At 41.1% G+C, this 27,041-nt stretch overlaps 2 protein-coding genes across 3 annotated transcripts in view; one reads left to right on the forward strand and one right to left on the reverse strand.

The window, feature by feature from the left end:
- Positions 1-1,949, reverse strand: part of PDHX (pyruvate dehydrogenase complex component X) — a 73,303-nt gene extending 71,354 nt beyond the window's left edge. The window contains exon 1 of one of the 2 annotated variants that reach the window (XM_086677698.1): positions 1,731-1,949. In XM_086677698.1, the coding sequence (XP_086533824.1) occupies positions 1,731-1,890 (160 nt within the window). In that variant the 5' untranslated portion in view covers positions 1,891-1,949. The remainder of the gene's footprint in view (positions 1-1,730) is intronic. The other variant, XM_025928069.2, reaches the window with a different exon arrangement.
- A 93-nt stretch (positions 1,950-2,042) lies between these two features.
- APIP (APAF1 interacting protein) lies at positions 2,043-27,041 on the forward strand. Its single transcript, XM_025928564.2, has 7 exons — positions 2,043-2,325; positions 12,737-12,837; positions 18,530-18,578; positions 19,668-19,785; positions 21,527-21,662; positions 25,248-25,415; positions 26,728-27,041. Exons 1-7 carry the CDS (start codon positions 2,269-2,271, stop codon positions 26,825-26,827), a joined length of 729 nt encoding a protein of 242 aa, XP_025784349.1. The 5' UTR covers positions 2,043-2,268; the 3' UTR covers positions 26,828-27,041.

Genomic DNA, 27,041 nt, shown 5'->3' on the forward strand with positions numbered 1-27,041 from the left:
GAGGGGCATATGCACCCTTATGTTTATCACAGCATTATCAGCAATAGCCAAATTATGGAAAGAGCCCAAATGTCCATCAACTGATGAATGGATAAAGTGTACACACACACACACACACACACACACACACACACACACACACACATTGAAACATTACTCGGCCCTCAAAAAGAATAAAATCTTGCCATTTGCAACAACATGGATAGAGCGAGAGAGTATTATGTTAAGCGAAATAAGTCAGTCAGAGAAAGGCAAATACCGTAAGATTTCATTCATGTGGAATTTAAGAATCAAAACAGATGAACACATGGGAAGAAAAAAAGGGAGAGAGGGAAGCATATCATAAAATACTCTTAACTATACAGAACAAACTGAGGATTGATGGAGGGAGGAGGGTGGGGGATGAGCAAAACGGGTGATGGGCATCAAGGAGGGCACTTGTTATGAGGAGCACTGGGTATTACATATAAGTGATAAATCATGAAATTCTATGCCTGAAACCAGTATTACACTTTATATTAAACTAGAATTTAAATAAAAATTTGAAAGAAAACAAAAGGATACCTTCCTAAATTATTTGCAACACTGAGCTTTTACTATGTCATGATTTTCTAAGGTAGTGAGTCTTAAAGTGTAGCCCAGCAACCACCACCATAAAATATCAAAACTTGAGCTCCATCCCAGACAGAATATCTGGGAGCTACAGGAAAGTTCAATATTTCACAAAATGGAGAAAGGGAAAACAGGGAATTCTATACACAGTTAAAAAAAACCACTACACCAAGAGGTATTTTATGAAATATTCAACTGAAGAAACTGAAATAAATTGTTCCCATTACCAAAGCTTAAAATCTCAGTGTACTCATCTTACCGTGTGACTCTGTGTAACTTTTTTTTTTTCTGAGTCTCAGGTAGCTCAGAATATGTAAGCAATGCCTACTACCCCTAATTTTTTATATCAAAATTCAGACTGTGACGTGCCAGATGATTGGCAGGTAATACAGCACACTCAAAAAATGTTAAGCCATATCCCCCCACCCTCATGTAAAGAAAAATAATGCCCAGCATACTATATTACCTCCTGTTAAATACTAAAAGAATTATGTTAATTCTGTTAATGTCATTACTTAATGCCTACTTTCTGTAATAACTTCTTGGTATGATTCCCCTCCTAATATTCCACTCTTTCAAGCGCATGTTTTGCTTACAACATTCTTCTCGACCTATGTCTGTGATGTCATAGGTATTTACAAATTAAGTCTCTTGCTTATCGTCGCGCGGGGCAACCCGAGAGGCTTGGAAGAAAAGATCTCCCAATAGAGAGGGGCCAAGAGAATGAATAAGAATGGCTACCAGTGGCTTTTGAATCTCAGCAAGCTTCGACACCCTGACAGCTTTAGGGGAACCTGAGACTGGGAAGTGGCTTGAAAGAAAGGCGTTTAGGACCTCTCTCCGCGCGTCACAAATAACCCAAATTCCAAGGCAAGGTCACAGAGAAGCCACACTAACCAGGGGCCCAGGAATGGAGTCAAGTTCTCCCAACTCCCAAGAAAAACCCTTCGCGGCATGCATGCACTAGGCCAAGTCAGCGGACCTCTCCCCGAGAAAAGGCCTTAGGAACCGGGAGCCGCGGGCACTTCCACACCCAGATGGGCCTTGAATCCAAAAGCCCCTGACCCAGGCCCATTACTCAGCTACACGGAGAAGCTGAGCGAGCCCCGACCACTCACCCCGCAGCCACTGCGTGCTGTGAAGCCATCTCCAACTAGCTCCGCGACCGAAAGACCATCCGGAAGCGCCCCTCACCAGCCCCAGTCTTCGGCAGCCGCCGGAGCCCAAGAGGTAGCGTAGCACCCGAGGGTCACAGCCCAGCCTCCAGGAGGCCGCCATCTTCCCGGCCTTGTCGTGGGCTGCCCGCAGCACCGCCTGATCGCCCAGTCATCAAGACCCTCCCAGGCCCCGCCTCTTGTCACGTTGGCCACACCCCCTGGCTCCAGAGGTGCGCGTGAGTCTCGGAATCAAGAGGTTCTCTTAGTCCCGCCTCCAACCTCGTTGGCCCCGCCCCTCAGCCAGGAGGCCGCGCCTCTGGATCTACGGTCCGCGAGGTCCTCCAAGACCCGCCTTCCGCCTTTTGGACCCGCCCCCGAGCTGCCCTCAGCGCCGCCCGATTGCAGCGGTGGTCACGCCACAGACTGCTCTTAGCCCAGACCCACCTCGGTCCCGAAGCCGCTCAAAGATAGGAGGCCGTGGGTTCCCCTCATCAGGGCCATGTCGGGCTGTCACGCTCCGGAGGGAGACTGCTGCTCGCAGCGCTGCGGCGCTAAGGTAGGGGCGGGGCCGCGGGTGCCCTGTTTGCCCGGACTTGAGGCACAGGTGGCGTGCGGCGGCGGGAGCGGGGCGCCGACCTGGGGGGCCTGGGACCGGTGTGGACGCCACCCCTGCTACCCGCCGCCCTGGCTCCGCAGGCCGGTTCGAGGCCACGGCAGTCGCTGTTCCCGAGGCTGGGCTCCGATGACGGGCGCTGGGCGCCAAACGCTGAAAAAGGGAAAATAACGGAGGAGAGCGCTGCGCATCTTGAGTGTGTTTTGAGACAACTTACCGGGAGTACAGGGCAAACGAGGCAACAGGAGGCACTGGAGTGGAAATGGAGCTAAGACTGCCCTCGAGCTTATTTTCTGCGCCCTGGCAATCAGCCCGACGTTTGGCAGGCAGTAGGCGCTCGGGAGACGGTGGCCAAACCGAGGCTGTGCTTCAGTAGCCCCCACTTTCCCTCTCCGCCTGCCTCAGTTTAGAGTGATTATGGGATGGTCATCCTTGAGCAGAAGTCAAAGGAAAATCCACCCTCGGGCTGCATCTGCTTTTCATTCACTGGGTATACACCCCAACAGCTTTATGGAATACCTGTGTGCCCAGGGATACAGCGAGGATTAAGACAAATGGCCTGCGATCTGGAGGAAAACTAGAGGAGTAAACAATTACAATACAGTGAGAGAACCCCTGCTTAAGAGGCAGGGATAGCCCCCTAAAATTAGCCCCCTATTCCTCCTGTTCTTTCTTAGGACTGACTGAAGGCCCCAGTTAAGAAAGTCGTAACGTGGGAGATCTTATTGCGAAATACTTGTCAGTCTTGTGGGAATACTCCCACAGCTTAGCAAAAGCTAAGCAAAGACAGCTTAGCAAAGACAACTGTGAGGATGGAATGGTGGACAGGAAAAATTGGATAGAAAGGGGGAAGATGTTGGATACAGGTCAGATGGCTAGGCAGGCGTGCGTGGAAACTGCAGAAAGCAACCTGTTAATAGAATCTCTGCTAAGATGTTTCGATAGCATGTGTGTTCATGCCACCAGTAAGTGAATCTTGGTGAAATATTATCTAAAGGAGCATCAAAGAGAGCCTTTATCAAGGGATCTGAGAATAAACAAGACCTCTCAAACCAAACGTGGCCAACAGACAGCTGGGCCAACAGCTGTGTTTGCTTCACTTACTGTTCATAAGAAATATTAGCCAACCTTTCAAAATGCAGAGCACTTTAGGCTTCTGTTAAAACTTTGGTACATCTGATGGCATGGAGCTTGTATTCCTTCATGGGATCTGGGTTGAGCTGACTAGTGAGTACCACCTAAATGTGCTTGCCAGGCTACAGAGCTCCCCTACCCACAACAGATTTGCATATGCACTTAAATAAACCACTTCCAGTAAGCTTCATTCGGTCCGTGAGCCACCAGTTCGTAAGCTCTGATACAGGACTTTTCTCGATGTAGGAGATGTGATCTTAATTCACAGTGTTTATTGGGCAAAGCACTATCTGGTAGGTATATATCAAGAGCATGTTCCCTACTTTGTAGGCAGCTAAGCTTAGCTGGGAAATAAACCAAGAACTACTTCTATTTTTTAATTTTACCTTACATATCATAGTGTCCTATATATGTCAACCCTGAATAAATACTTGTTCTTTGCTGTTATTGTAACACAAGGCCTTTCAATACCCTTCCCTTGACCTCATCAGTTCTGTACATCTTTACCCCTTTGGGGTGAAGGACTTTTCTTTTTTTACTCCGACACTTCTCTCTGCGTAGCCCCCATCATAGGATCTATCACACTGGATTACAAATAATTAATTGCCTTTACTTAAATGCCTCCCACGCAGACCCCCAAGGGATGGGGTTTGAGGGAGTGTCCCTCAACTACACACATTTGTGTCTCTACAAATATTATTGTGTCCTACTGCAGCTGGCTCCCGGACACCTCCACATTACCTGAAGTGACTATCCTCAGACCTCACCATCTCCTCTCATTCTTTCCCCCAAACCTGCTTTGAAGGTGACTTCGCCTCCAGAAACACAAAGAAAATGAAGCTGTTAGTTGTGAACATCTTAACTTCAATTTCTTCCTGTTCCCACCTACGTTACAATGTTAAGATTAAGAACAAGACATCTAGAATTTGACTGCCAGCAAAAATCTTGGTTCTGCCAGTTGCCACGTGGGCAGTTTTGGATGCATTAATCTTTTTTTTACTTTCTTTCTTTCTTTCTTTTTTTTTTTTTAGAGAGAGAGAGAGAGCAAGTGAATGGGGGAGGGACAGACAGAGAGAGGGAGACAGAATATGAAGCAGGCTCCACGGGGACTGAATCCCACAAACCTGGCATCATGACCTGAGTCAAAATCAAGAATTGGACCTCCAACCAACTGAGCCACCCAAGTGCCTCAATCTTTCTTAGCATAATATAGCTATTATAAGGATTAAGTTGTATATATAAGCTTTTAGTATACTACCTGGCATAAAATAAGTATTCAATAAATATTAACTATTTTTGTTATTAATCGTATTATTACATATCTTCCTTACTTTTCTTCTTCCTCCTAAGATAAATATTTCCCTGGTCTAATTCCAGCTGCTCTGTCTCCACAAAGATTGACCTATTCGGCTTTTGCTTTCCTGTGGTGCTAATCTCTCCCCCTTCCCTAATTTTACCTTTTAGCATGAAAGGAAAACTGGTTATTTCAGAGTTTCCTTTACATGCTAAAACTCTGTTATTAACCAGTTTTCCCTTTGGTTTCCCTATCTGGCCCTTCAGAGCCACACTATTGAAAGAGTCTTAAGAAGGGGCGCCTGGGTGGTGCAGTCGGTTGGGCGTCCGACTTCAGCCAGGTCACGATCTCGCGGTCCGTGAGTTCGAGCCCCGCGTCGGGCTCTGGGCTGATGGCTCAGAGCCTGGAGCCTGTTTCCGATTCTGTGTCTCCCTCTCTCTCTGCCCCTCCCCCGTTCATGCTCTGTCTCTCTCTGTCCCAAAAATAAATAAACGTTGAAAAAAAAAATTTAAAAAAAAAAAAAAAAAAAAAAGAAAGAGTCTTAAGAATTCTCTGCCTCTAAGTTTTATTCACTTCTTAACCCACTAAGATCTGGCTTCCACACCCAACCTATTAAAACAATTCGTACTTAAGGTTGACCTAATTTACAAAGATAGTTGGCCTAGCAAAAACCCAAAGTGAACCCATCGTTTTTGTGATCGCACCGAGCTGCATTCCTAGAGAAAATTACATAACTGCACTGAGCGGCCTCACTTCATATTCAAGATTTCAACCCCAAATTGACCCTTAACACTGCCCAACAACCATCCCATGTTTCCCCGGTACTTTACTGTCCCACTCCCTGAGAGGACTAGTTTATACCTTTTATTATCTTTTCAAGCCTCTCATACCCCGTCCCCACATCGTTCCTCAGCTGATGGCTTTGTTTATACGTAAGAAAATAGAAGATACCGGATATGAACTTACTTGCCTTCCTACCACAAAACCTAGCGACCTGCTGAAACGGGAACCCATCTTCTCATTTTTCAAGATGGCGGAAGCCCAATCTCTCCTCTTGTGCACAGGATCTGCCTCCCCTCTCACATTCAGAAGTTGTTCCTGTCCCTCTCCCTGCCTCTCTTACTGTGAATCAGCCCCCTCTCGGCCAGACTGTTCTCATCAGCATGGCTTCCAAGGCCCTGCGTGACCTGGCCCCTACAAGTTCATCTGCCTCTCTCGGCACTTTCCTTGTCAGCACTCTGCTCCGGCCACCTGGCCTTCTTTCCATCAAATGTGTTAAGCACTGTCTCACTCCAGGGCCTTTACATCTGCTGTCTTCTCTGCCTGGAGTGCTTGCCGCACCCCAGACAAACCTTGTGTGTGCAAGCACATTCATTTATTACACACTGGTTTGTTGGTTTGTTTTTCACATTCTGTGGCCTTTAGATTGTCAAGTGCTCAGAGAGGCTTTCCTTAACCACCTTATTCAAAATCAATCTCTGCTATGTTTCTCTTAAGTTCCTTGTTTCCTTCTTCCTACTTATTTAAAAAAAAATTTTTTTTAATGTTTATATATTTTTGACAGAGAGCATGAGCGGGGGAGGGGCAGAGAGAGAGGGAGACCTAGAATCTGAAGCAGGCTCCAGGCTCTGAGCTGTCAGCACAGAGCCCGACGCGGGGCTTGAACTCAGAGTGGGGATCCCGACCTGAGCCAAAGTTGGACGCTCAACAAGACTGAGCCACCCAGGCGCCCCTCCTTCTTCCTACTTAGTATAATTTATTCCTCTCTTTGCTCTTTTAAAACTACCCCCAGAATGTAAATTTCTTTAGGGCAGGGACTTTGTCAAGTGTTAGTGGCTGAATTGCCCGGGAATGCTTGGCATACTCCCACCATCCTTCATTGAGACCTGACTCACCCTTCTCTCCTCTGTGAAGCTTTGCCCGACTCCTGCTCCCTCCCACCGCTAGCTTCTTCCTCCCACCGGTAAGTGGCTTCCTTGGACTGCCCTGTATTATGTATTGCTTTGTCCTTTCATAACTTCTATACTAGATTGTAAGCTTCTTGAGGGCAAGGGTTTTATCTTCCTCCTATTCATTTCTTCAGGGCCTGCAGAAGTTTGCCAAATGAATGAATGAGAAGGCTCTACAATAAAAAAAGAAAGGACAGGTACACAGAGCAAATGCTGTGGCATGGGATTAGAGGAAGGAGCGATCGCTTCCTGCTGGGATGATGGCAGAAGGAATCACAGGGGAAGCGATAGGGGGCCTGGTGTTAACGCTGATAAGCAGGAGCCTGACAGAGTCTCAATAATTGAAAATCCACCACGAGCAATAACAGTGCAAAAAAAAAAGATGCACTTGGTTATAAAGAAAATATGTCTTAGTTAACTAGTGCTCTCCATAGCAAGTACCTCAAAACTTGGGCTTAAAACCCAAACACTGACTGTCTCGCAGAGTTTGAGGATTAGGAGTCTAGGGGAGTTTGGCTCAAGGTTCTGGCTCAGGGTCTCTCCTAAGGTGGCAGACAAACTGTCCCCTGGAGCTACTGTCATCTCGAGGCCTGATGGCATCTGGAGCTGCAGGCATGCCACAGTATCGTTGGCGGGCCTCCATTTCTCACTGATTATTGTCCATACACCTCCAATTCTTCACCACACGGCCTTCTGTGTAGGCTGAGTACCCTCTCCATGTAGCCGCTGGCTTGCTCCCCCAGAGAGCAACCAAGACCAAAGCCATAGTGTCTTATATCCTAATCTCAGAAGTGACACGCTGTCACTTCCCCTGTACTACTGTAGTCCGTTGGCCACGCAGCCCTAGTACGATGTGAGAAGGGCCTACACCGCGGGGTGTGAATACCAGGAGGCAGAGATCACAAAGAGCCATCCTGGAAGCTGACTACAACTAAGTTGAATAGAACTGAGAGATTTGTATCAAAATGGACTGAAAGAAAATGGGCAAAAAGTAAAATTGGGGCAAGAAAGCAGAAGGACTTAAATAACAGACCAAGGAGGTGCACCTGAGCAGTAAGTGATTGGAGGGATGGGGTGCAGTGATCAAAGCAGTATATTCTTTTAGTGCTCGTGGGAGAGAGGAGGGTAAGCTAGAGAAGAGGGAGAGAAAGGAGAAATTGTAGGCAAGGAGACCAAATAGGGACAGATAACCTTATTCCTCCCCAAATGAGTCCTTGAAAGAGTTTTTACTCAACTGTTGCAAAATAAGAAAATAAGGACAATCAAAAAGTGAATTTCACAAAATTAACACATTCGGTTTAAAGGACAACCTTTTATTTTGAGATGAACCTTCCTACTCTTTTCTTTATGTTAAAAATGTACTTTTTGGGCGTCGCCTGGGGGGCTCAGTTGGTTAAGTGTCCAACTCTTGCTTTCGGCTCAGGTTATGATCTCTTGGTTTCGTGAGTTCAAGCACTGCATCGGGCTCTGTGCTGGCATTGCGGAGCCTGCTTGGGATTCTCTCTCTCCCCCTCCTCCACTCACACTCTCTGTCTCTCTCAAAATAAATAAACTTAAAAAAAAATTAAATAAAATTTTAAAATGTACTTTCTTTTTTGAAAAAAGTGATAGTAGATGGTTAAATGTAATTACCTTTATAACTTAGCAACCTTATGTCAGTCCCTAAAATTTAAACTACAACAGCAACAACAAACCCTGGTTTAAAAAAAATGTTTTTTTAATGTTTATTTATTTTTGAGAGACAGAGGAAGACAGGGCGTGAGTCAGGGAGTGACAGAGAGAAAGGGAGACACAATCCAAATCGGGCTCCAGGCTCTGAGCTGTCAGCACAGAGCCTGATGTGAGGCTCAAACCCACAAACGGTGAGATCGTGACCGGAGCCGAAGTCGGACTCTCAACCGACTGAGCCACCCAGGCGCCCCTACAAACTCTGGTTTTGAAAATCAGAAGTCTGGAAATCACTGATCCAGATTATTAGCATAAGGAAACTGATACCCAGAAAGGGTCACGGACTTGCCTTAGGGCATTCAGCTAGTTGGGGGTCAAAGCTGAAGCAAGCCTCCACGCCTTCTCATTTCTTCCAGTCAGTGCCTAACTGGCGTGAAAAAGAGTTTGTAAGTGTGGTGAAAGTGGAAGGGAGAAATAGGGTCAGTGGAGGTAAAGTTGCAAAGAAAGCCAGTACGCACGGAGAGGAGAAGGAGATGTGCAGAGAGAAACAAAGCCCAGAGACTGAAAAAATGCCGACAACTTGGCCGTGTCTGAATCCAGTCCCTCCCTTGGGCCAGTGTCAAGAATTTTGAAAGACTGAAATGAGCAGAAAAGATCACTAGGTGTCACGGGCTATCTTTGAGCTATTGTGCAACTCTGTAATTGTAGAATCTGACAGTAATGCAGATGATTACTGACCCTAGAAATGCAGGCTGCATTCTGGACATTCAGTTCGCTGCTGCCTGGTGGATACTGTCCAGTTTTTCCTCATTTATAAATCCAGAATTCCTAATTACTTATATGGGTGATGTTTTGCCTTCTCTTTGGACACAGCAGTATCATGTTTCTGGTTCCCTCACTAGCCGATGGGTTAAATAATATATTTGACACGTGTTTATTTTATATTTGTTTTGAGAGTCCCCCAGGCAAACCTCTGTCCAAGCAGTACCTCTCTTATGCTTCAATTGAAAGAAAAGGTGGGGGAGGGGAGTAGAATCCTTGTTGGCTGTGAGCAAGTATTTCAGTGACAGTGAAACTGATTTCCATAAAATAACGGGACTGAAAAATCGGAAAAATTAAGTCTTGCTTCAAAAACTTTTTAGGCTTTAATGTTTTTGCTATATACAAAATACTGTTAAATGTTTCTCCCTCACACTATAGGACCTCTACTGTCAGAAGTTGATTGCAATCTATCTTCAGTTATGTGTTTCAAAATTCTTACAAACCCAGACATAATAGTAACAGATAAGTAATATTATTGACATTCAGGGGAGAAGTAAATATTAACTAAGCTTCTTGTCAATTCTTAGTGAAATATACATTCTGATACTTAACTTTCTTACCATCCTGAACAATTTAGATGATTGCATTTTTACCAAATATATCTGTTAGTTCCCACTGCTGCAATTTCCTAAAATTGAAATTTTGTGGGTATGAACAAATGAATGAAACTTTATTAACAGGAACGGCCTTATCATGGTTATCACTGTAGTATGAAGCTGGCTAGTTGCTACAATAACTCAGGACTGGAAGACAAAAGGGAAGGGGGAGACCCATAACAGACTCTTTTCTATAATGTTTGCAACTTTCTGTGCAAATGGATGGTTTTAAGGATTGGAAAACTGTAGGAGTTTTCTCCTTATCTGTTCTTTAATATATAAAATATCATTTGTATCACTAAAAAAGAAAATGGCAAATTATACAAGGCATGGATAATTCTGGCTAGATTTTGTAGGGACAGATATAAGGAAAACCAACACAGCTTTATTATTAGTTTCAATTCCAGAATTTTTAGCACTTTAAATGGGAGGGAGGTAAAACTTCCAATTATAAAATAAATAAGTCATAGGGATGAAAAGTACAGCATAGGGAATATAGTCAATAATGTAATAACACTGTATGGTGACAGATGGTAACTGCATTTACTGTGGCGAGCATTGCCTAATATGTGGAATTGTCAGAGTTTATTGTACATTGAAAAAACTAACATAACATCGAAAAAAATGGGAGGGAAACTAACATTGTCACACATTGTCCTGGATGCTTTATCTCCATTTTTTCTCATTTTTAAAAAAACTTATTCACTCTTTACCTGGGAGCCTGTAGCACTGTATCTCTTTTTACTCCTCATAATATTCTCATTTTGTAGATTAGTAAACCGAAACCCATAGTCATATAAGCAATAAATAGTGTAACGAAGGTTTGACTTTATGTCCGTTAACTCCTAAGCCTGTGTTGAGTCAGAACTTTAAAAAATTTTAACATTCCCGTGTTCTTAATTTTACATTTTGAAGTCTACTCCATTAAACTATTATTTATGATAAAATACAAAGTGTATGTAAAATATTAACAGTGAATCGGGGAAAACACTATAATTTCAGAAAGCCAGTGAAGTAGCTAAAAATTTGGTGTGCTCAAGAGTCAGCCCTCTCTGGACCCAAAGGTATTTCTCCCCTTTATCCAGTGCCAAGATTTGTACAGGCAAGCTTCCCAGCTGTGCTTTTGTGCACAGAGGGTCTATTTCTTGTTTACCCTTACCTGGGGGGTATAACCTCTTATCTGGTTTCAAGCCTATGGAGGGATTTTCTATTAGGTACCCCATTCTGAGCACACCCTAGGGTTTATTTTGTATATCTGACAGCTTGCATAGCTATCAAAATTGAAGGTCAAGCTCACCAGAGATCTGCAAATACCTTCAGGGAAATGGCTTCAGAGCTTCCCTCCGGGGTAGACTCACTCTGGTTTCTTTTTTTTTTAACAACTATTTTTTTTTTTTTAATGTTTATTTATTTTGAGAGAGAGAGTGAGCTTGCACAAGCAGGAGAGGGGCAGAGAGGGGAGAGAGAATCCCAGGCAGGCTCCCCGCTGGCAGTACACAGCCGAATGTGGGGCTCAATTTCACGAATCATGAGATCGTGACCTGAGCCGAAATCAAGAGTTGGATGCTTAACTGACTGAGCCACCCAGGAGCCCCCACCCTGGTTTCTTTTATGGCCACTGTGAAGCCTTCTTTACTTTTTTGCTAGCTCAGCAATTTAATTTGAAATTTTGTTTTAAACTTTATTCAGGAAAAAAAAAGTACTCAACATTTTCAGTTGTTTTCAAGGTAAAAGTTAGATTTCATACTGCCAGAAATGGAATTCATTGCATTTCATTATTGTTTTGGGTTTTATTAACTTTAACTTTAAAAAATGGGGAAACATCATATTTTTTTATTCCTAAAGAAGTAATCATTAGACTTAATAAAAATAAGCTCTTACTTTAACTAGATTTATTGTGCTGATCACTTACAATATATACAGATACCTACTCTTTATGTTATCCACTTGAAACTAATATAATGTTGTATGTCAATTATACTTCAATAAAAATACATGAATAAAAGCTCTATGTTCATCCCAGCATATATACATTTGTTCCTATACACACATATCTTCATACAAATGGGCCCAGAAAGTATTACTTGTGATTGCTTCTGAGTGAGTCCTTTCTATGTTTTTTTCTTGACGTTATATTCCATAGTGAATATATATTGATTTTGTAATAAGCAAAAACAATGTAATCACTATGGAGAAAAGACATTTTAGAATAAAAATAAAATCAGACCAACACAGAATATGAACAAATAGCTGTCATATATATGTATATCATGACTTAACTGAATAAGATGTTTTGTGTAATGAAATTTGCTGGACAGACCAAAACATGTTCCTTTCAGCACTAAATTCTATTTTATTTCAGCCATTGCAGTAGATGCTTTGCATTATTTACTGGGCATTTCCCCACCTTGTTCTTATAGCCTATTCCATAGTGTTGGACTATATGGCCCTATCCTGAATAATTCCAGGTTGCCAAATAACATAGATCCACTTTCTAAACATCAAAAACAAATTATGGGGGCACCTGAGTGGCTCAGTCAGTTAAGTGTCTGACTTCAGCTCACGTGATGACCTCATAACTCGTGGGTTCGAGCCCCACATCGGGCTCCGTGCTGACAGCTCAGAGCATGGAGCCTGCTTTGGATTCTGTGTCTCCCTCTCTTCTGCCCCTCCCCAGCTCACACTCTGTCTCTCTCTCTCCTTCAAAAATAAACATGAAAAAAAAAGTTTTATAAAAACTTTAAAAAACAAAGTATGTTTCATAATAGTTTTCTCCCTCATGGTACCCTCTCTATATAGTAGATTTTCTTGGCTTCTTAGCAAAGATGTCAGCTGGAAAAGTCACCCAATAATATAATGTCTGTTTGAAAAATCCTTATCTTCTTTTTAAGGACAAGGAACATCCAAGATACCTGATCCCAGAGCTTTGCAAACAGTTTTACCACTTGGGCTGGGTCACTGGGACTGGAGGAGGAATTAGCCTGAAACATGGGTAAGTTTCTGCCTGATGTCATTTCTGAGAATTCTCCACGTAAGTAGCCCATGAAGAGCCTAATATGTGTTATGTACAAAGAACCACTGGTACTCAGTTTTATGTGATAGTGAAAGTATCTAGTTTCTAAGTGGAGAAATCAGTATTTGTGTAACTGAATGACAAGTGTGTAGAAGTTGTATATACAATAAATACCTAAGGATTTAAGAATCACAATTTCTAAACAGAATAATCTGGGACTTGGTCTTTGGAGTCCCAAAGTTAAATTGCACACTGCCAGTATGTTTCTATGTCTGGAATTAGAAAGGGTCCCTTCTTGGGAATGCAAGCTGGTGCAGCCACTCTGGAAAACCGTATGGAGGTTCCTCAAAAAACTAAAACTAGAACTACCCTACGACCCAGGAATTGCACTACGAGGCATTTATCCAAGGGATACAGGTGTGGTGTTTCGAAGGGACACATGCACCCCCAAGTTTATAGCAGCACTATCAACAATAGCCAAAGTATGGAAAGAGCCCAAATGTCCATCGATGGATGAATGGATAAAGAAAATGTGGTGAATATATATATATATATTTTGTGTGTATATATATATATATATTTTGTGTGTGTATATGTGTGTGTATGTGTATATATATATATATACATATACACAAAATAGAGTATTACTCAGCAATCAAAAAGAATGAAATCTTGCCATTTGCAACTACGTGGATGGAACTGGAGGGTATTATGCTAAGTGAAATTAGTCAGTCCGAGAAAGACAAATATCATATGACTTCACTCATAGGAGGACTTTAAGAGACAAAACAGATGAACATAAGGGAAGGGAAACAAACATAATATAAAAACAGGGAGGAGGACAAAACATAAGAGACTCATAAATATGGAGAACAAACAGAGGGTTACTGGAGGGATTGTGGGAGGGGGGATGGGGTAATGGGTAAGGGGAACTAAGGAATCTACTCCTGAAATCATTGTTGCACTATATATATACTAACTAATTTGGATGTAAATTTAAAAAAATTTAAAATAAAATTAAAAAAAAAAAGGGTCCTTTCTAGGTAAGCAGGATTTGTTTCAAGGGTTCAGATACATATTTTAAAGTCACTTAAACACAGATTACGAACCATCAAAAGTACTAAAAATTACATTTTATTAAGTCAAAAGACGACATTATGCCTTTCCAAGTGCATCATGTATCATCATTCATGGATAGCACCTGCTGGTCTTTGTTGCTCAGACAATAAAACAAGAAACACTGGTTGAAACAGAAAGAATTTTACTTGTTCATTAGGTATGTTCAGTGTCTTTCCTCCAAGAAGTTAAAGAAACAAGTGACTATTAGTAATGAAAATACAAGTTGTAGAAACTCATTCTTTCAAGTGTTTCTGGAATAGGATGAATGTTTTTTTTCTCCTGAACTGTTTTAGGAATAGTACTATCTGGAGGCTGAATGTTAAACTGAGTAACTTGATTTCTTTCTTTATCCTAATTCACTTTCTTTAACAAAATTGAATTAATATAACATTTATATAATATCGAACCTATATGGTAATACCGCCAAGGGGGCTGCATTTCGTAGAAAGGAATGGAATGGAAAATTTAATCAGAATGCTTAGAACAAAAGAGATTTTTCGGTATACTACAGGATGATACCAGTGAAATTTCATCTACTTCAAATTACCGAGTAACTCATGGAATAGTAATTGAACTGTGGGCAACGTCAGTATGGACCCAGCTGTCACAGTTCCATGTATAGGGATGCACGCAGTCTGGAAAGGTCATGTGCCTCATGGTGCATCGCACATCCATCCGTGCCTCCTCTCTGACTGTCAACCCAGTGCTCCATCAATCCAATTCAGCATTTGGCAGGTTTTCAGATTATTTTGCCAAAGCTTTCAAGTTGACTGTTCAGAGCAAAGGCCTAAGATAATGACATTTGTCACTAAGATGATGACATTTGTCACTGTTGTTTCTTTAGTTGAGTTCCCAATAATTTGGTTTCTCAGCTATATTTATAATAAATCCTATTCTAAACATTGCCTTTAGTTAACTGCTTTTTATTTGCATATGCAGAAATTTATGTATGTACAAATATGTACAAAATACTTCTATCAAACTGAGTTCAAATAACCATTTTTGAAGTGGCTCTTTAAATAAATGGCAGTGATGGGGCACCTGGGTGGCTCTGTCAGTTGTATTTGACTCTTGAATTTTGGCTCAGGTCATGATCTCATGGTTCGTGAGATCCATGCTGTCAGTGTGGAGCCTGCTTGGGATTCCCTTTCCCCCTCTCCCTCTGCCCCTCCCCTGCTCGCTTGCTCTCTCTCCCTCACTCTTTGTCTCAAAACAAAGAAACATTAAAAAAAAATGGCAAAGTGAAAATGGAATGCAAATCTCAAAAGTAAATTTATTTATCATAAAGACGTAAAAGACTATGTTCTTTCTAGAAGAAGTTTACTAACCCATGCACTGAAAATGTGTGTGGTCACCCTAAAACACTCACGGGGCACCTTTTAAAATTAAATGGTTTTTACAGCACTACAATCAATTTATGGGGACATTGCGTCAAGTGAAAATGTTTGGTCCTTGGTTAGGTTCTTAATGGGTGAGGAGCTCCTCCTGGAGGTCACGGGTGGAAACAGCCCCAATTTTATGGCATTGTTTGGAATGTTATTAAACGTGTGCTTTGCAAAATAAGATGGGTAATTTGTAGTAAAATGTTGAATTTTTTTCCTAGGATTTAAATGACTTCATAAACCCACATCATTAACTTTTTGCTATGTTATTCTCATGTTATAGGTGAAAGTTAGGTTTTCTTTGATGCTTAAAGCAAATAAATTTGGAATGAAGGACAAACCCAATAGATTATGTTTGGAGATACAAAATTATTTACTGATTCCAAGGTTTGGCTGATACCATTTTAGATTATACTACTTGTGTGTGGTACCAAAAGATGTGTATAAAAGACAGCTTAAGATACATATGAGAGTTAAATCAGAAGGAGGAAATAGAAGAGCAAGAAAATGACAGTAATCGAAGCAATTCCAAGACACTCAACAGCCATTGTATTTAGGTTGGGGCACCACCATTCACATTTAGCATTTCCTGTTTTTTGTTTTTTGTTTTTTAATTTTTTTTAATGTTTTTATTAATTTATTTTTGAGACCGAGAGAGACAGAGCATGAGCAAGGGAGGGACAGAGAGAGAGGGAGACACAGAATCTGAAGCAGGCTCCAGGCTCTGAGCTGACAGCACAGAGCCCGACGCGGGGCTCGAACTCACAGAGTGTGAGATCATGACCTGAGCTGGAGTTGGACGCTCAACCGACTGAGCCACCCAGGTGCCCCGCATTTCCTGTTTTCATGGTGTGATACTGAAACGTGTCAGAGACACCAGTCCTATTCATGCTATTAAAATTAAATTTGATAAACCTGTAGTGTAGACAAGATATGTGAGGTATATTATGATTTAAATTTTTAAAAAAAAATTTTTTTGAGAGACCACAAACAGGAGGGGCAGACAGAGGGTGACAGAGGATCCCCTGAGGGATCTGAGCTACAGGCTCTGAGCTACAGCAGTGAGCCCAATGGGAGGCTTGAACTCAGGAACCACGAGATCATGACCTGAGCCAAAGTCAGACGTGCAACTGAACCGCCCAGGTGCCCCTAGATTTAAATTTTTTAAATAGCTAGGCAGTAAATAAAAATAGACACAACTGAACATAGATGTATTTTGAACTCTTGAATTTTGTTTCCCTCCTTATGGAATAGTGAAAGAGCAGGCAGTACCGAGAAATAAATTTCAAAACTTAATACTTCAGATGCAAAATGCTTTTTGTTTGTGGCTTACGGCACCAAGTAAATACTTCCCTTTTAGTCTTTGGCACATTTCCCTCCTAAAATAAAGGCTCTCGGGGCACCTGGACGGCTCATCAGTTAAGTGTCCAACTCTGGATTTTGGCTCAGGTCATGACCTCAGGGTCCTGAGATCAGGCTCTGTGCTGGGCATGGAACCTGCTTAAGGTTCTCTCTCCCTCTCCCCCTCCCCCACGCTCTCTCTCAAAAATAAAATAGAGTTTCTATCATCTTTACATTTTTATCCAGGTACCTCCTTCTTTGTAGATGTAAATATATATTTTTTCTAAAACATATTTAGCTAATCTTTTAATTACCCAAAGTTGATCAGTTTTGTTTTCACAAAGGGAGCAATAAAAACAGATTCAGATTACGAAATCCCTTGAATAAACAATACCCTGGATTTTCCCACTTTGTAGATGGAGTGTATTTACTAACAGGCTGTTTTAAACTTTATTTGGGTCTGTTCCCAGGACTGCATACATTTCTCCCCACACAAGAAGACTTACCCTACAAGTCCACTGACTATATATCACACATGAGTCTAGAATTTCTTCCATGTTACATAAGGAAAGGAGATTTGGATCCCCGGTATTTGCAAAGAACTCTTTCTAACTGTATGATCCCTCTGATTCCACTGGTTCCAGAGGAGTGCCACTCTGTTTTCTTATGTCGTGGGTTTTTTTATGCAACAAAGCTCTAAAGCGAGCTATTTCATGAAAACAACTGAATGTAGCTTACTGTGGTTTGGATTTCACTCCCATTACCAGACATTTCTTTTCCAGATCTTAGTTTACCAGTGGACCCTTAAAGGAACTTTCATTTTTGTCAGTTACAAGTCTATGGGTTTATTAATAACTGGATTGATGGCCTGACTCAATATAGGCCATCATCCTCATTTTTCACCAGGAACCAGTGTCCCTACATCCATGTCTCAGCGGCAGAAGCTGGAGCATTCAGGTGCTGGTATTTCTTTCAATCGCATGTATGTGGCAGCTCTTTACTACCTTCTGGGAGCCACTGAAACTGACAAAGGAGACAAAGGACCTTTGTTGAGGCTGGAGAGAATTTAGAGAAGATTATTAATTTCCCAATCAAATTTGAGAGTACTTTGTGACAAATGGTACATTATAGCATCTCCCCTAGCACAACATTCTGTAACAGACACATCTCCAGATGGAACCGTGCCTTTTATCCGTATTTTTAACTTTCCACAGTTGTTTCAGCTTTATTACCAAATAGTTTCACAAGAAAGATGTGCTTTTCAAATAGGAAGCATATATTCCACCCAAAAAGTAGCTTAGTGTTAATGCTGTAATTCAATAAGGTGTCCAGCAGGGGTCCCTGAACTTCATGTTTTATAAGCAGAGCATTTCAAGCACCAAAATTAAACTTGATCCCTTGCGAGACAGAGATCATCTGCTCATGAGCATATCTTCCCCTGATTGGATTTTGTAATAACTGTTCTACATTTAATGAGATAAACTGCAATCTCATGCTTAAAGATGCCAAAGACTTGTTTTATTTCCCATAACCAGATAAAAATCTGGTTACCATTGATTTTGCACTGTAAACAGAAATAAAGAAATATATATGAAAACTGCCAACATTTTACTGCATCACCAGCATTACGTTTGTAATGTAATTACAGTGCATTAGTAATTTGTTATTCTTTCTATACAGCACACATCATTAATTAATTCAAGCAGCTTTCTGTGTGATTTGATTTATAAAGAATATTGATGATTGGACTGTAAGAATACACTTGCCTTTGTTCAAAAGCAGAACAGTAGAGTTAAATACATACCAATTTCTACATTTTGTGTTACCAGCGATGAGATCTACATTGCTCCTTCAGGAGTGCAAAAGGAACGGATTCAGGTATGTTAAAGGTTCCTTCTTGACCCCAAAGCTCTTTTCTTCTCTACTTGATTATTATTGTTTTGTGAAATGGAATTAATTTTAAAAGAAGTTTTGAGGGGGGCTTATATTGATAATTTAAATGAATAATCAATAAACATTTCTTAAGTAACTATTAAATTTTTTTTTTAAGTTGAACCTCCATGCAACTAATATTTTTGAATTGTCATTCATCCTCTAGAGGGCACAAGTGAATGGCACAATCTTAAGTCCTACTACAAAGTGATTATAATTTTGCAGCATTATAACACTGTCTTTATCAGGCTGGTAGGGTGATCACGTTGATGGTCTCAATGGACCAAACTGGCTCATATTAAACAATAGCAAAGCTATTCCAATCTAAGTTATAAAACTTTATTTCAGATTTTTGAGAAGTCTCATTCCATATTAATGCTGGAGTGCTGAAAATTTAAACATAACACTTAACTCCTAAGGCATAATCCTTCATTAATAAGACATTTATATTGTAGTTTATAATAAACCCTGGCAAATGAAAGTCACAAGTCAGAAGTATGCATGCACTACTAGGAAAAATCTGTGGATCTGCTTAATTACTTCAACTTTAAGAATAATATACCTTACTGAGATTAACATGTCTGAGTACGAGTTCCCTTTCTCAGGAGATAAGAAAATTCTACTCTATATTTTTCCTCCTATGATGACATATGAAGAAAAAACTGTAACCCCCATCTTAGAATGATGATATCTTTGTAGAGTTTCTCTGAAATATAGTTGTGAAATGACAGGGGAAAGCCAAGAAGCTAAGTTGATGAAGTGTCATTACATGCATATGAAATTTTCCATATCAATTGTTTCTTCAAATTCTAAAGGAAGAATTGCAGCTCTCTTGAGAATATTTTTATCAGTAGAAAACAGTTTTTATTTCTCAAAATGGCTAAAACATTTTGGAAGAGAAACAATTATATGAATATTTAAAAGATGGGTTAAATATGCATACATACATCTTAGCACACACACACCAGAAAGGGGACACTTCTAATTGATATCGTATAAGCCTTTTTTTTCTTCTCTGCCCCCCTCTACAAACAGCCTGAAGACATGTTTGTTTGTGACATCAATGAACAGGACATAAGTGGACCTCTGCCGCATAAGAATCTTAAAAAAAGCCAGTGCACTCCTCTTTTCATGAATGCTTACACAATGAGAGGTAGGCAGAAAATGTATTCACCATAAAGAACTATTTGCTACAGAGTAGGTTTTCTAAATAATTGTAAGTATTGTTGTAGTTAACATTTCTCGAACACCTACTGTGTGCAAGAACTTTAATTATGTTAACACTTTCAGTGCTCACATCAGCCCACGTGGAAGGTCCACTGTGACTCCATTTTATATACGACAGGACAGAGGCTCTGGGAGATTTTCCTGAAATAAATAGCTAGTGAGTACTGGGGCCAGAATTCCAACCTAGTATGACTCCACTAGATTGTCAGGTTGACTGACAACACTATATTTACAATCAGATGCCTACTTCTGGGGTAGAGGTCTACCTCTGGGAACTTGTAGAAGGTAAGTAAGATTACAAGTGAGGGAAAATTGTGGCCTTTACTTTTAGTGGGAATAGTGCTGTCTCTCTCTCTCTCTCTCTCTCTCTTTTTTTTTTTTTAGTGTACCATATGATAAAAGTAGGAGTCTTATTTCAATTCCCAGAATTTGTGATAGCAAACCAGTCTGGAAAGGTTGAGCCTAGAGGACAGTGTGAAAATAGAAAATTATACCTGAAACACCAGAGCAATAAAGTCATTACAACCATGCTTTTTATAGCACCTGAATGAAATCTGTTCTGAGCATGGTCTCATGCTGTGTTCTGTTCCCGGATACTGTCAGCTGCTCCCGACAGCATAAAATCTCAGGAACAGATGCTAACAGCATGAAACATCTCTCCCAGCATAAAGTGAAATAAACTTCCAATTGCAAAAATAGCCATTACTGAATTTTATAGCATACAAATCCTTTTTTAGGTAAATCTGTTACACTGTACCTTAAAACCCTGCAACCCCGATGCCACCGAGACATGGCCCGCACTCTGAAGCCTAACTCCATGATTAAGGGTCACCATGACCGCGGTTTAAACCCAAGTGCCACCACTGCTATCTGCGAACCGCAGACAAGTGATTTAACATCTCTGAACCCCCGTTTCCTTGACCATTAAGTCGGGGAGATAGAATTGACATCTCTGTTGTTGTGGGGGACTCAAGATCAAGAGATCACACATAATGGGGATTTGCCCAGTGCCTGGCACAGAGGAACTCCTAATTAAATGGGAATATTGGACTATGATCTCCATGATTATTCTAGTTACACTTCAGACCATCTAAAAGCTATTTCTTAAGCATGTGTATTGTGCATTGCCCTGATGCTGATAAAGTTTAAATGCTTTTTGCAGCTTTGCAGCTTCTGTTAGTATTTCTCTCTTCCTACCTCCATCCCTCCCCTCCTGTCTACTGCCAACTTATTATTCCATGCCAAGAAAAACAAGGTCATCATCATATACAAATAAGTGTATGTGATATATAATATATATATGATATGTGATATATAATATATATGTTTTTGTTTTTTTTTTTAAATTTTTTTTTTTCAACGTTTATTTATTTTTGGGACAGAGAGAGACAGAGCATGAACGGGGGAGGGGCAGAGAGAGAGGGAGACACAGAATCGGAAACAGGCTCCAGGCTCTGAGCCATCAGCCCAGAGCCCGACGCGGGGCTCGAACTCACGGACCGAGAGATCGTGACCTGGCTGAAGTCGGACGCTTAACCGACTGCGCCACCCAGGCGCCCCTATAATATATATGTTATATATATACTATATGTCACATATCATATATATATTTTTAAAGGTATCATTTTGTGTTCCCTGAGTATGTGACTTTCTTCTCCCTCCTCCAGGAGCAGGTGCAGTGATTCATACCCACTCAAAAGCAGCTGTCATGGCCACCCTTCTCTTTCCAGGACGAGAGTTTAAAATTACACATCAAGAGATGATAAAAGGAATAAGGAAATGTACATCGGGAGGGTATTACAGGTATTTTTTTTCTATTTTTGCTTAAGTAATTTCAAAAGTATTTTTTCTGTCTTTTGATAAAGAGGCTACTGATCTTTTTTATGCCTTTAATGAGATGTTGTGGGATCTATGTTAAGTAATACCCCACTTAATATTAACACTTCCAGATCTGTTCTCAGTGACACAAATCAGACGCCACCCTTCCTCCTCCCCACCACCACCCCAGCCTTGGTAAATTATTAGCAACATGAATAATGAAACCGTTTGTCAGAGTTAAGTGGAAAGCCCTTGGCTGAGCTTTCCATAGAGATGGAAAGATTATGTTCCTGTATGGAAGCACCCTGAGAGCGTGGTCCCCTCACCTTCATTTTGTCTCCAGGAAGCTTCAGCCCTGACTGAAGCTTCATCTTGATTTAATTTAGTATGTCTAGGGGAGCCTGTGTCGGTTAAACATCTGACTTGAGCTCAGGTCATGATCTTGCAATTCGTGAGTTCAAGACCCGTGTCGGGCTCTGGGCTGTCAGCCCAGAGCCTGGAGCCTGCTTCAGAGTCTATGTCTCCCTCTCTCTCTGCCCCTCCCCTGCTTGCACTCTGTCTCTCTCTCAAAAATAAATAAATGTTAAAATTTATTTAACATTAAATAAATGAGTTCAAGCCCCACATCGGGCTCTGTGCCGACAGCTCAGAGCCTGGAGCCTGCTTTGGACATGTGTCTCCCTCTCTCTCTGCCTCTCCCCTGCTCATGCTCTATCTCTCTCTCGTGCTCTCAAAAATAAAAAAAATAATAAATTAAAACAAATTTTTAATTTTTTCAAATTTAGTATTTCTAGAATATTCTCATATTTACGATTATTTCAGTTAAGTAGATCTATGTATTTTTATAATTTTTCAGTATGGAAAGTGGCATAGATGGTATAGAATGGAGGCCTTCTAGATAAAATCAACCAAATCCGCCAGCCCACCAAAATGTTCGCCAATCTAGAATACAGGGATGGGAAGAAATGCGTTCTCAGTGTTCAGGTACAAGCTAAGCATTTCATTTGAATGTACTGGCATTCTTATTCCTGAGCTGCTTAATTTGCCAAAGGGCCTGATCCTACCTTACCTTGCTTAGAGGAAACGGGTGCCAGTTTTTCTAAAGTGTTCTTAACAGCAGTATCTTATTGTTAATCCACGTAGTAGAATCCAAGTACATGTTTAAACTAGTGTGCTGGGAACTTAATATGACTTGATTTTAGTTACTATTTATTGTATGCCTACAGCATTACTCAGCACTGCAGAATATCTATTTACAAAAGTGAAATGTTTAAATTATGAAAGTGTACATACTAAGGAAAGGATAGCCCCACATTGCCTTTCCATTCTGGGTCTCCAAGGAGAGGCATTGTGTGTGCTAGTAATTTCAGCAGCGTTTGGTTGCTTTGGTGAAGAAATAAAAGCAGGTGAGAAGGAGGCGTGAAAGGGCGGGTAGAGGGACAGCAGAGAGCCTTCTGGAATTCTGTGAGAAAAAGAATGGCCCGAATCAAGACATGCCACTTTTTATGCATCGTAACATACACGCTTCATAGATCACTTTAAACGTTTCTGATTTTAAAGAATACAAACCTTTTTGAAATGTCTTTTGCTATTCTATTTGATCCTGGCTGGGAAGTCAGTAACAGGGTCATTATCACAGCTCAGGAGGCAGTGATCTTTCTTCAGAATTTGGGGAGAATCCTAAGAGTCCAGTTTTCAAAAGAAGGGGCAGTGAAGGCTGGACGAAGGAACAAAGGAGGGTTTTGATGCTCTGTATTTTTTAAGTCCAGCTTGAAAAACAAAAACTTTCAAATACACACCTAATTCTCCTCAGGGGAGGTTACCGTATGTATGTAAGTGTGGTTGTCCTTCCTTCCTGCAGCAACACGGGTGGCCTGTGGCAGAGTGAAAAGCACACTGTTTAGAGGTCAGAGGACCATCTTGGCTCTGTTCCTCATTTGACTCAGAAGGAATAGTGTTCAGTCTGTAAAGTGGGTGGCTTGGGTTGAATTTCAGGTCTCATTTTGCTGTGATATTATTTGACTCAGGAAAAGATGTCTGACTTTTCAGTGTATGCTAGAGGAAAATATATGTTTGTGATTCTCTTGGCCAACATTAGGAAAGATCTGGGGGGCGTCTGGCTGGCTCAGTCCGTTAAACGTCTGACTTCGGCTCAGGTCATCAACTCGCATTTTGTGAGTTCGAGCCCCACGTCAGGGGCTCAGAACCTGGACCCTGCTTCGGATTCTGTCTCCCTCTCTCCCTGCCCCTCCCCTGCTTGCACTCTGTCTCTCTCTCTCAAAAATAAGTAAAGATTAAAAAAAAAAAGAAAAAGATTTGGGGCTAGCAATTCATTCTTCCCATATTTTAAGAATATCCTTCAATTACCTCTATTTCACTTAAGTGAAATAATAAACATCTCCATAATGCTGCTGGTAGTGGTTGGCCAGGCTGTTTATCACATGACAGCTCTTTAGCCTATACCTGCCCTAAAGTAGCAATTTTTGGTAAAACTTTACTTAGAACTTCTTTTGTTGTTGTTAAGTTTGGCCATTATAGAGGTAGCGAAAAAGGAGATGTTCCTTTAACAAGGGAAGAGAAATTTATGTAAAAGGGAAAACATGTCCGAGTTTGGATATAAATGACCTCAGAGACAGACGTAATTTTACCAGTGTCTAAGTTATTTGCGTAAATATTATTACATGAACAGAAAGGAAATGCATATTCTGGTTTTATCACATGTATTTACTGAAAACAGGTGGAAGTAAAAGAAGTTCTAAGGCCACAGACTTGAGAATGTTCTGAAAGGACTATCACACCTTTTTTTTTTTTTTTTTTTTTTTTTTAAATTTTTTTTCAACGTTTTTATTTATTTTTGGGACAGAGAGAGACAGAGCATGAACGGGGGAGGGGCAGAGAGAGAGGGAGACACAGAATCGGAAACAGGCTCCAGGCTCTGAGCCATCAGCCCTGAGCCCGACGCGGGGCTCGAACTCACGGACCGCGAGATCGTGACCTGAGCTGAAGTCGGACGCTTAACCGACTGCGCCACCCAGGCGCCCCAAGGACTATCACACCTTTAATAGTTATTTCCAGAAGGTTCTTGCTAACCCAGTACTATAAACCACACCCGTCTATATTTATTTGCCTGAGACCCTTTGAGGTCTTGCAGAGATAAAATAAAATGATTTTGTATCTTTGGAAAATCCATACTTAATATGTAGTGCAATTGTTAATCCTTTCTATGTTTCTGGTTCTCGGATCTATCATTTCTCATCTCCTACTAAAAATACTATGATTGTCTCTGCCTCAAGGAAATACTTGTATGATCTTGATAATTTCTTTGTTAGGTTTTGGTATCCTATACAAATTTCTGCCACGTAGAATAATACCTGCCAAATTCCCAAGGCGTCTTTTGATACAGCTCTCTATGCAAGATATACAGAATAACATGCAAAATCTTGTTCATAACGTGGAGTGGCTTTCAGATACAAAGAGAATGTCTAGTTGGTCCGTGAAAAAAATTGTAAATTTTACATATGAATACCTTTATTTGCTTTAGCGCGAAAAATGGCTTGTTTTGTCCCATAGGTATGATGATATGTTAGTGGTACCCATTATTGAGAATACACCTGAGGAGAAAGACCTCAAAGAACGAATGGCTCGCGCAATAAATGAATACCCAGACTCCTGCGCGGTCCTGGTCAGGCGTCATGGAGTGTACGTCTGGGGAGAAACCTGGGAGAAGGCCAAAACCATGTAAGTATCCATCAAAGGGCATTTGGGACAAGTCACTATACTCCAGATGTGAAGAGGGAATGAAGTGTGTTTCATGATTTGAAAGGAAGTACGACTTTTTTGTGTGTTATTGGTCAAAGTGGTTTAAATTTAAGTCATCTGGGGGCGCCTGGGTGGCTCAGTCGGTTAAGCGTCCAACTTCGGCTCAGGTCATGATCTCACGGTTCGTGAGTTCAAGCCCTGTGCCGGGCTCTGTGCTGACAGCTCGGAGCCTGGAGCCTGCTTTGGATTCTTTGTCTCCCTCTTGCCCTGCCCCTCTCCTGCTCATGCTCTGTCTCTCTCTCTGTCTCAAAAATGAATAAAAACAGGGGTGCCTGGGTGGCTTGGTCAGTTAAGCGTCATACTTCGGCTCAGGTCATGATCTCACGGTCCGTGAGTTCGAGCCCCGCGTCAGGCTCTGTACTGACCGCTCAGAGCCTGGAGCCTGTTTCAGATTCTGTGTCTCCCTCTCTCTCTGCCCCTCCCCTGTTCATGCTCTGTCTCTCTCTGTCTCAAAAATAAATAAACGTTAAAAAAATTTTTTTTTAAAAAATGAATAAAAACATTTTAAAAAATTTAAATTTAAGTCTGTTATTTCTAGATACTTGATTTGCATTATGTATTCATTTATTACAAAATATTTATTGGACAAGCTGTTATTTGGCGAGACACTATGCACTTGATACAAAGGAGAAGGAAACAGCTCTTTTTCTCCCAAGTGTAAGGCTAGAAGGGAGAATAAGGCACCCAAGTTAATAATGATTTGCTACATTTATTTCAAAAAGTGACACAGAGTCGGGGCGCCTGGGTGGCGCAGTCGGTTAAGCGTCCGACTTCAGCCAGGTCACGATCTCGCGGTCCGTGAGTTCGAGCCCCGCATCAGGCTCTGGGCTGATGGCTCAGAGCCTGGAGCCTGTTTCCGATTCTGTGTCTCCCTCTCTCTCTGCTCCTCCCCCGTTCATGCTCTGTCTCTCTCTGTCCCAAAAATAAATAAACGTTGAAAAAAAAAAAAAATTTAAAAAGTGACACAGAGTAAAAAATTTAAATTTATGTAAGTAGTATATTTTAAACTCCCTTTTATTTCCTGAGATGCATGTAATATGGTTGCATGATTCAAAATGATTCCTTTCCATGTTTTAATAATGCTGGGGGCAAAATGAGAAAAATCTGGCCTGGAATTGAGAAAAAAACAATGCACTAGGAGCCGGCTTAGCCTGATGGAGAGGAGAAATGTGGGAGGGCTGGAGAACTCTCTTTCACTAAGAGCTTCCGTTCTTTGCTTTCTCTTTTCTAGGTGTGAGTGTTACGACTATTTGTTTGACGTGGCCGTGTCCATGAAGAAAGTGGGCCTGGATCCTACACAGCTTCCGGTTGGAGAAAATGGAATTGTATAAGCCAAGTGAAAATGTAATTCTGTACCCTATCTTGATTATTATGCAAATGAAACTTGATTACTCTTTTTAATGAATTGAACCTTCCCATGATACTATTAAGTCACTAAACACTGAAGATGGTCACCCTGAATCTACTTCTGACGTTGGACGATATTTGCTTATATTCTTGGAATTTTAAATGGCAAGGCGGTGGAATAAAAAATTTTATAATGAA

This window comes from Puma concolor, chromosome D1, assembly GCF_028749965.1.
Source record: "Puma concolor isolate L17-30 chromosome D1, mPumCon1.1.hap2, whole genome shotgun sequence".
NCBI classification, from domain to species: Eukaryota; Metazoa; Chordata; class Mammalia; order Carnivora; family Felidae; genus Puma; species Puma concolor.